Source organism: Littorina saxatilis, linkage group LG17, assembly GCF_037325665.1.
Source record: "Littorina saxatilis isolate snail1 linkage group LG17, US_GU_Lsax_2.0, whole genome shotgun sequence".
In the NCBI taxonomy this organism is placed as follows: domain Eukaryota; kingdom Metazoa; phylum Mollusca; class Gastropoda; order Littorinimorpha; family Littorinidae; genus Littorina; species Littorina saxatilis.
In genome coordinates, this window is record NC_090261.1 from 19342198 (window position 1) to 19352298 (window position 10101).

Consider the following 10101-nt stretch of genomic DNA (forward strand, 5'->3'; position numbering starts at 1 on the left):
AATGCTACCTTTGACACATATTGTTTCCACTTCTATTGGCTTCCTGCGATGTTTGAGCATTTAATTTAAGAAAATTCGCAGTAGCTACTTTGCTACGATTTTGTAAAGTTTGAAATTGTGGAGTTACATTCCATGCCACGGGGAAAATGAGATAACTAATAAAGGGAAGGACCTGTATAGTTTGATGGCAGCAATGATTCCGCTGTGGAGAGCGTCACGGATGAGCCCTTTGTGCACAAGGCACAGGATGATAGCCACCACCAGCAGAAAGAGGGCCAGCGCTTGACACGCCTGAGTGAACACCAGCAGCTTGCACGTGCGGCGCGAGGTCTTCTCCTCGCTTCCTGCTTCGTACGTCACCTGGGGAGTTAGAGCAAGTGATAACTAATGTAAAGGAGAAACCAAGGCTGTAACCTTTTTTTTTATTATGTTCGGAAAATATGGTTTGGTCTCTGCTGAAAAAGGAAGAAGAAATATCACATCTAAACCGTTCATCTCAAACCCTCCCTGGTCAGACGTTAAGGTAAATTTGTATACATGTATTTCCCAAGTTATAAAGACGAACAATACAATAACTATCATCATTCTCACTTTAGACGAAGCCATGGAGACGAAGCCGAGGATGCAGCCCACTGCTATGAGAAAGTAGGCCAGGGCGCCACCATGGTTGCCAATGACGACCGCCACGCGACTCTCCAGCACGAACTTGAGATAGAGCGCGAGTAGCACGAACGTCTGGCCCGCTCCGGACAGTAGAAGGTTGAGACACGTGACCACCGTGCTCAGACTGTGGCGACCCGGACCCGCTAGTGTGCACACTGTGCCTCCCATTGTCTGGCTTTGGGGGTCTGGGGCGTCCTGACGTGTAGCTTACTGTTGTCTTCTTGAAGCAGAAATTCTAGAGATAATTGGAACTGCTTATTTTCATTGTTATTAAAGAAGACAGTGCTGAATGACCAACAGATTTTACCTTAACATCAGGGACACCAGTGGCAGCTCCAATCATTGATATATATAAATAATAGTCTTGAACGAGTCATTATGTTAATTTATCCCCATTCAGTGCACCATATGGCTTTTTGATCAGGACTGAAGGTAGGTGACCCGCTAAATGTTATAACGTTCAGGCAGGGACTCTTTTTGTATATCACGCTAAAAATACACAAGACAAAGTAAAAATTTGAATGATCAGTATCAGCGTTTTGTCGGTGGGTGCTTTACAGAACGGCAAGGCACCACCCACCCGCTGAGTGTGCAATGCCGACCTGCTCATTTGAATATATGTCATTGTCAAAGTTCCGAAGAAATAAGGGAAATTGCTTCACTAAGTTTACGTCAAATATACCGTTACGTCATTCCTTTCTGTCTGGCGTCGATTCTTGATCTGTCGCTCTCTGTTGGACAAGAAAAATCGAAGCACATGGCCGCACATTTTGTCAAGCTAAGTTGTGTCTACTCATTGTTTGTCTGTGCACTTAAAAGACCGTTGGGTCGATATATTTGTGAACGTTTTGTTTTGTTTTGTCAAATTAAACGTTCCAACAACTTACCTTTCTTGTGTTTTTTTTTATTCTGATAGTATTACAAAGAATAGGATCGAATGCCCAACGTCCACGGAAATCACTGATGTTTGTAAGCAAAAGTCTGGAGTTATCCGTTTGTTGCTGAGTTTATGACAGTTATAATGCTATTGGTACTCGCCAGCTACTGTGATCACGTATCAAGAATTAAATTGAAATGACATTGAGATTATAGCTTTGGGCTGGGTAGCACGACTCCGTAGCTGCACGCTTTTCCAAGGGGGAGTAGAACGAAGTTCCAGACAATAGTTTCAGTGGCGCAGACTGCCAAACATGGTTCTACGTTTATTTTCAATCTTAAGCGAATAATCTAGTTTTTTGTCAAGCATCAAATCTTTTCACAGTATCTTCTTATGCCTTTACATGTTTTCTCATTTTCCGCAGTGGGGCCTATATTATATACAGTGACTCTACCTGACAACGCTTTTCCTCATCTGTGCGAATCCAGGGTTAATATTTTCGTGAATTTCTCTCTTTTGTAATCTAATTCTCGTGTATGCGTGCGTGCGTGCGTGCATGCGTGCTTGCGTGTGTGTGTGTGTGTGTGTGTGTGTGTGTGTGTTGATTTCCTTCCAGCGCTGCTCAAGTTGTATTGTACGTACCTTCATGTGTTCATACTACACAGATTTTTCCTTTGAAAAAAGATCGAAAAACGAAGATCCACGACCGTAAAATCTGGCTTGTACACCTGAAGGTGTTGTGACAGGTGATAAATAAAGCTTCTGCAAAAGGAAGCGGACTAGCGATTTTGTTCGCCTTCTTCTGGCAAGAAGTTTTGAGTGTGTGCCGGGGGAAAGAAAGACGAAACGTATGACGCCAGTAGATATACGTCATGAATTTGTGCCGTCGAAGCCTCGACGTCATATTTTTTCTTTCTCTCTCTCTCTCTAGAGAGCTGTGTGATGAATAACAGGAGCTTGTATCAAAGCGCCGGTCGATCATTATTTACTCCTTCATCCTCACTGTACCTTACTACTACTATTCACTACTATTCTTAGTACTAAGTATCATTATTTACTCCTTACTGTACCTTACTACTAGTATTCACTACTATTCTTAGTAATGAATAGTAGTAGTAAGGTACAGTTAGGATGAAGGAGCTTTGATACAAGCTCCTGTGGATATGCCTGTGTGGGCAGGTTTCACGGTAATCAGACTCTTTGATGTGTGTAAACTTTGCCTTCAAATTACTTGCTTACTGTGTTGATTTTCATCATTTTTTCTGCTTGGCATGAGTAAGTATGGTATTTGCAATACAAAAAAATAAATAAAAGCTAAAATGTTTGTGTTTGAGCAATTATTTGAGCGAGTTTTTCGAAGCGAACGTGTGAATCCTGACAGACACCATTTCCTTATGTCACACGCTTTCCTTCTTTGCCACTACTAAAGCAAACGTGTGCAAGATTGTATGTTACACGCTTTGGACCATGTGCAAGAACGGATTCAAACTCGAAATCGTCCCCCCAAAAACCCCAAAATGCACACACGACTTTTATTTCTCCTGCTGTTATCGTTTCTTCTCTTTACAAATTCTTCAACGCTCAGAATACTGAAAACGGCATCCCAGACGACAGAACTGTTTCCATACGCGAATTTAGCTGCCCTTGGAAAGCGGCTCGCTCAGGAGGCCTGTTAGTCTGAAACTAGAAGGACAGAGTTCTGAACATAGATGACAAAGACCCCGAAATGAACAAACATTTCGCGGATGCAGACACAGAAAGACGTCATGAAGATTGCGATGCTTCATAAGATACAGACTGTGACGATGACTGTGACGTCATTCACATATACCGAGACGTCATTTATAGTTGTTCGGTCACTTTCGTCAAAAAGTAGATCTCTCCACAATGGCTTCTCCTGTGTTTAGGTTTATCAAGCGTGAGTACGCAAAACGTGTTTGTTCTCTCCTCTGTTGAAGCTGTGAGACATAATCGCCGTTACGAGCTAGTCGTGTGACAGAGAGTTTTCTTGCACACTCGACTGCTGCTGTTTCATTCCGGCTAAAGCCGTCGTGAAACATCTACAGTCTCGTGTGCAAGAAAACTCTCTGTCACACGACTAGCTCGTAATAGCGGGTACTGTCTCATGACCCCATCTCAAAGTGTGATTCAACAGACACCAAAATAACACACAAAACTTATAGTGGGGCTCGTATGTTGCAGACGCACTAATCAATCATTCACATCTTGCAACAAACATCATACTTTGTGATATTGTTCCTTATAATTATTTAAGGGATTTCAGATACAGAGCCACTTCAGAAATCTTTGTTTTTGTTTTTGATAGGGAATAAAAGGCTGCATTTACAGCAGACGAAGTTTGTATCAAAAGTGCTCAGCAGTAAATATTCCCAACTCGGCAAATGTAAAATTCAATGGTTTACCATGCACCAGAAGTTGTCTGCTGATAACACATGCATGACATAAATACTCTTATGGGTATTTTTGTGTTCTGGTATTTAATTTGATCGTTTTTAGAATTTTATATATCCGCAGCATAAAAATTCAAGATGGCGGCCTCCGCAACATTGCGTGTTTTGATTTGAGCGAAAACAACGTGTCTGAAGGTAAGTTTTCAAGAATACGCATCCATTCACCAATGTCATATCATTTTACTGTTTAATTCTCCCCTGGGGTCTGTTATTCATCGGGTGAAGCGCTGAAATGCAGAGATTTTGTTTAATCTTGCAATAGCTCATTAGCTGGATTGTGATGCTGATAGATCTAGATCTATCTGTTGATTACAAGTAAGGAAATCATGATCGCCACGCTGGTGATTTTAAACATATTAAACAAACTTTGAATAAAAGGCGAGGAGAAAGAGATTGTTCATGGTATGATAATTAGTCCTGCCTACGTTAAGGACTTCCATAAGTCTCTAAACGGCTGAGGTGGGGAGGGGTAGAGTCAAAAACTGAGTGAGGGCCAAATAGTAGGATGACCAGCTGGAGATAAAAACACTCCACTCCCCATGTCTTTACAGTGTTGTGATCAAACTTTCAAAGAGAAAGACGGTAGGTAACAGACAAAAGCATACAGTGTATGCTAATGAAATGAGATAAGTGGTTTTGAAAAATGAAGAGGTACCGCTCTTTGAGTTTTACAATTTTGGTTTGTTGCTTGTTTCTCATCCTTTTGCTTATTTTAAGTTGACCGTGCATTGGTGTGAATTTTATTTTTACACAAGAGTTACACCACATGCCGGTTCCTGGGAACAAGCGTTCTGCAATTATTCCGGTGCCACAGAAGAGAGCTGATTTCACTAGTACTACTGTATCAAGGTTTGTTACCTAATACATCATGTCTAGCTTAACAGTAAGATTTTTTTATTTGTATTAATTGGAACATGTTTGCACATCATTTGTAAGCGACCTCTGTGAATTTGATGGGTTTAACGTACCCTCACTATGGTCAACATTCTCTTAGCGACTGTTTGAAGCGAATACATGTAGCGGTCAGAAAGATTCCAGAATCAGTTGGGAGTGAGCGCCCCAACCAAAGAGAAGTTGCTGGGTTTAGTGAGTGAGTTTCGAGAAGTCTTTTACGAGACCACAGGGCAGTTAGGACGGTCCGGAAGGACCAAGCACGAAATCAATGTGGAAGGAAACAGACCAGTCAAAATCCCCCCTCGTAGACCCCCCATAGCGCAGAGAGAGGTGATCGAGGAAGAGGTGAGGAAAATGTGTGAAGCGGATGTGATAGAGCCAAGTGAAAGCCCTTGGGCTGCCCCCGTGGTTCTAGTGAAGAAGAAAGACGGTAGCGTACGTTTCTGTGTTGATTTCAGAAAGTTCAATGCGTTGACAAAGAATAGACGAGTCACTCGATCTCCTGGCGGGTAGCAAATGGTTTTCTACCTTAGACATGGCACAGGGCTATTTCCAAGTTGAAATGAAGGATAGTGACAAGGAAAAGACAGCTTTCAGTACGCATGTGGGTCATTACCAGTTCAAGGTGTTGCCTTTTGGGTTGTGCAACAGTTGTTCGACCTTTCAGAGACTCATGGAGTTGACGCTCCAAGGAGTGGGTTTCGACAGGGTATTGGTGTACGTGGATGACATAGTGGTTATGGGAAAGAGCGAGGAAGACCACCTAGAAAATCTGAGGAGGGTATTTCAGAGATTCCAGGGGGCGAACTTGAGGTTGAAGGCTGCTAAGTGTCAGTTGTATCAAAAGGAAGTGTCGTTTCTCGGGCATGTGATCTCTGAAGAAGGGATAAAGTGTGACGAAACAAAGATAGAGGCAGTCAGAGATTGGCCCACTACGGTGACGGAGGTTAGAAGTTTCTTGGGGCTAGCCTCGTATTACAGGAAGTTCATTAGAGACTTTGCCGACAAGGCAGTGCCTCTCACTAGTTTGACCAAGAATCGAGCTATCTTTGTATGGGGTGACGACTGCCAGAGGGCATTCGAGCAGCTTAAGGAAGCGTTGATCATGGCCCCAGTGTTGGCTTATCCTCGTAGAGAGGGAACGTTTGTGTTAGACACCGACGCATCGGGATGGTCAGTGGGAGCAGTGCTTAGCCAGGTACAGGATGGGGAAGAGAAGGTGATTGCCTATGCTAGCAAAACTCTATGTCCCAGTAGTGGTAACGTTCGTGAAACACTTTCGCCATTACTTAGCAGGGAGGAAATTCCTCGTACGAACTGACCACAGTTCATTACGGTGGCTTAGGAATTTTAAGAACCCAGAGGGATCGCCAGATGGATAGCTACGCTAGACTCATATGATTTTGACATGGAATATCGCAAGGGCACGCTACATGGCAATTCAGACGCAATGTCACGCAAGCCTTATCGTGCATGCAAAAGAGACAACTGTTCAGAGTGCGTAGGCGAGAGCACGCATGTGCATGTAGTGAAACAAGATGCAAAGGAGGGAGAAAGCGGGTCAAACACCGCAACCCCTGCTGAGGTTGATCAAAGAACAGGCATAGACGGAAATCAGGTTACTCAGAGTAAATCTGCCCAGCATGAAGCAAAGGACGTAACTGGGGTATCCGTCGCAGAAAAAGGACGTGAGGAATCGCCTCCCGTTAAACACCAAATAGTTACTCGCTCTCAACATAAAACAGGGGAAGGAAAAGAAAAGCGGGATGGTCAGGGAAGCTCTCAGAGTAAATCTGCTTCGTGGGACGAGGATGAGTTTGTTTTGGCACCTAGCGAGTTTTGCCTTCCACCTGGGTACTTTGTGGGCACAGGGGAATCTCAGTCTAGAGGAGAGTCTAGGAGAAGGTTCGTGTCCGCAGGGTGACGTTTCTGTTCACTCGGAAGGGGAAGCAGGAACGGGGGTAGCTACGGGTACCATCGGGCCGCTTGAGGGGTCCCGAACCCATAGTGAGGTACCCGGCACACATGATCTCGTGAGAGAGATTGAGTCCGGGGAGGGTGCCTACTCCGCTGCGGCGGACGGGGCAGCCGAGAGAAGTGAGTCAGATCATTTGGAATGTTTAGAGGGGCTACGAAGCGATTGGTCCGATAGTTGGACGACGGAAGAGATAAGACAGTGGCAAACAGAGGACCCGGTGACGCGGGTGGTCATCGAGTTGATCAATAGCGGAGTTGAAAGGCCACGCGGGAACGAAGCATCTCAGGCGGTCAAGTCGTTGTTGAACTTGTGGGATACCTTGAGGGTGATAGAGGGAATACTTTACCGACGGATTGCGGCCGTGGGTACTGGTGAACCTCGCACGGTGCTAGTAGCACCTTCAGCAGTGCTAACCCGCATTATGAAAATGACACATGACGTTAGATCGTCTAGTCATTTTGGACGTGACAAAACGTTGTCTAGAGTCAAACAAGTGGCCTATTGGCCAGGGATGAATAGTGATGTGGCGAGATGGTGTGCGGAATGCATCCCTTGCGCGAGAAAGAAACCTGGTCCTGGGAGGGGGAAAGAACCATTACAACACGTAAACGTGGGATCCCCTATGGACAAAATAGCCATTGATATTGTATACAGGCCCTTTGCCGATGAGCAATCACGGTAACGAGTATATCATGGTAGTGACAGACTACTTTACCAAGTGGGCCAAGGCCAATCAGAAGTTAGGCACCGGGTGGACGGGTCCCTACCAGGTTATGGCGGTGAAGGGTTACAGTTCCGTGCTCTTGCAGTATAAAGAGGGGTGTCCCTCTGTGTGGGTGCATAAGGATGACCTTAAACAGTACAGAGGGGTGGAGAAGGCCTAGGGAATGGTAAAGAAAAGGGAAATAGACTATTATCGCTGTAGTAGACCCCCCCCCCCCCCTGTTAGCCTGACCCCATAGTACTGATTTTCTGCCCCAGTCCTGTCAGAAATTCATTTGCCTCTTAATAATTAAATTTTTACTTTTATTCTGTCAGATGCGTGTCTGCCCGAAGTGCGGGGAGATTTTTAAAACCGGCAAGAGCCTCAGAGGCCACCTGTTCTCCACCCATCCCAGTCTCCTAGTCGCAACAGGTGTAGAAAAAGAGAAAGAGGAGGAGGGTCCGGGATGCCGCCTGCACTCCCACCCCCCAATTTCCCCTTTTGAGAGAAAGAAGGAAGAGGCGAGGGAAGAGAGGAGGAGGGTAGCGGGGATGAAGACATCGGAGGAGAGGAAGAAAGAGAGGGAGGTAGAGGACATGCTCACCGATTTCGGGTACTACAGCCCCAACCACAGCTCCCCAGCTACGAACTACCCACCGCTAATTTCCCCGTCCAGCTGCCCACTACCCATGCCCAGAGCAGTAGATGGGAAACTCGGCTGGTTGGCATGGGCCAGCGGGTGGGACAGACAATGGAGGCTCTTAGAGCAAGCAGGAAATTTCTCATCAGCTAGACGTTTTATATTGGGGTGTTCAGTCCAGAAAGGGGTAAGGGGGTGGATTTCATAATAACCTGCTAACCCGCTAACCGGCCAACTGGTTGAAAGAAGAAGAAGATGCCTGCTAACCACCCCGCTGTCTAACTACAAAGAACATTAGTCGCATAACGTCATTAGCTCCCGGTGGATGGGTAATGCGACACCCTCCCCTGCAAAACCGGTGTCACAGCAAGTCCGTAACCTTCCGTGGGTCGTCAATGCCGCCATCATCACACACCTCTAACCTCCTGTGGGTCAGCAATGCCGCCATCATCGCTCACCTCTAACCTTCTGTGGGTCAGCAATGCCGCCATCATCACTCACCTCTAACCTTCTGTGGGTCATTACTCCTTGGTTGTTCAATTATATAATTTTTACAAAATGAAAGAATTCGGTCTTGTCTGTTTTGTGTGGCGTGCTTGAAAAAAAGAGATCCTTAACTTTTTTTGAAGAGTGTACAGTGGAGGGAACTTATAATTGGAGTTGTTGTTTGTTCCTCAATGATATCATTGTAGCGCATATGCATTCATTCACAGTGTGTTTGTGCTTGATTGCGTGCGTCCGTGTGTGTGTGTGAGAGAGAGAGAGAGAGAGAGAGAGAGAGAGAGAGAGAGAGAGAGAGAGAGAGAGAGAGAGAGAGAGAGAGACACACACACACACACACACACACACACATTACATTCGATTGTGTTGATGTTTCTGTACAGCCTTTATGCCGATCGATTTTCGTTTCTCCTTCCAGATTTTTTCAAAAGAAAAAAAGCATTCGACGCAGACACAAAAACAGACAGACAGACATACAAACACAAAATACGCATGCATACCCCTTCTACTCCCTTTAGAATAAAGAAAAGTTGGTAATCAAGATGATTCTAAAGAAACCTTTAAGCATCTGCATCGAGTTTTATTTTCATAACATCTGCAATATTCTCTACTATAACGAGTTCACAAACAAATGCACATAAATCAACAAGTGACGTATCTGATGAAAGACAAGTTCTTGATATTATATAAACAGACCTGGAAGGCGTTAAACACGAAAACATTTCCAATCTATCAGTTGAAATGAAGTCAAATTTTAAAACAAGTAAAAGACTTTAAATCGAAAACATTTATTTATATTTAACTAAATTCCAGACTACCCAACACAAATGTATTTGTTTCATAAGCAATGTTTAGAAGTAGTTAAAAGTTCCTGGCATAGATGAACGCCCTGAAGTGACAGATTCATGTTACAGTTAAAATTAACACAAAACCTCAAAGTGCAGAGAAAATAAATTAAAGAATACTCTTGATTAAATACTAAATTAAAGAATACTCCCTCAACCTCACGAAATATTTAGCAAATGAACTCGTCATAAATAGCAATCAACTTTGTGCACACAGAATCTGAAATCCTTGCATACAGAATTCATCAACACTGCGACTAAATCGTACTGAAGTTCTATGATTATACATTTCACTTTTGTTATTGTTTGTAAAATCAATAAAATTACTTCAGTTATGAGTTTTTGAATACTCAGAAACTGCATGATATTCATACTACATCAAGTTTTTGCACGTTTGTTTGTTGTATTAAAGGTAACAGATTTAAAAACAAAACGGATAATGTTTCTGTAGTGCGTTGCTACCGCTGTATTCGTTCTGAAGAACATTTGAGTCGTTTTAAATATTTTCCGACATATTCTGGCACTTCAT

The 10101-nt window shown here is 43.9% G+C and overlaps 2 protein-coding genes across 6 annotated transcripts in view; one reads left to right on the forward strand and one right to left on the reverse strand.

The window, feature by feature from the left end:
• The window catches only part of LOC138952538 (photoreceptor outer segment membrane glycoprotein 2-like), a 40191-nt gene extending 37797 nt beyond the window's left edge, over positions 1–2394 (reverse strand). The window contains exons 1-3 of the mRNA XM_070324223.1: positions 2183–2394; positions 592–898; positions 173–360 (exon numbers count right to left, since the gene is read on the reverse strand). Of these exons, the coding sequence (XP_070180324.1) occupies positions 173–360; positions 592–831 (428 nt within the window). The 5' untranslated portion in view covers positions 832–898; positions 2183–2394. The remainder of the gene's footprint in view (positions 1–172; positions 361–591; positions 899–2182) is intronic.
• Positions 1–10101, forward strand: part of LOC138952783 (pyruvate carboxylase, mitochondrial-like) — a 479047-nt gene that overhangs the window by 425122 nt on the left and 43824 nt on the right. The window lies entirely within an intron of this gene.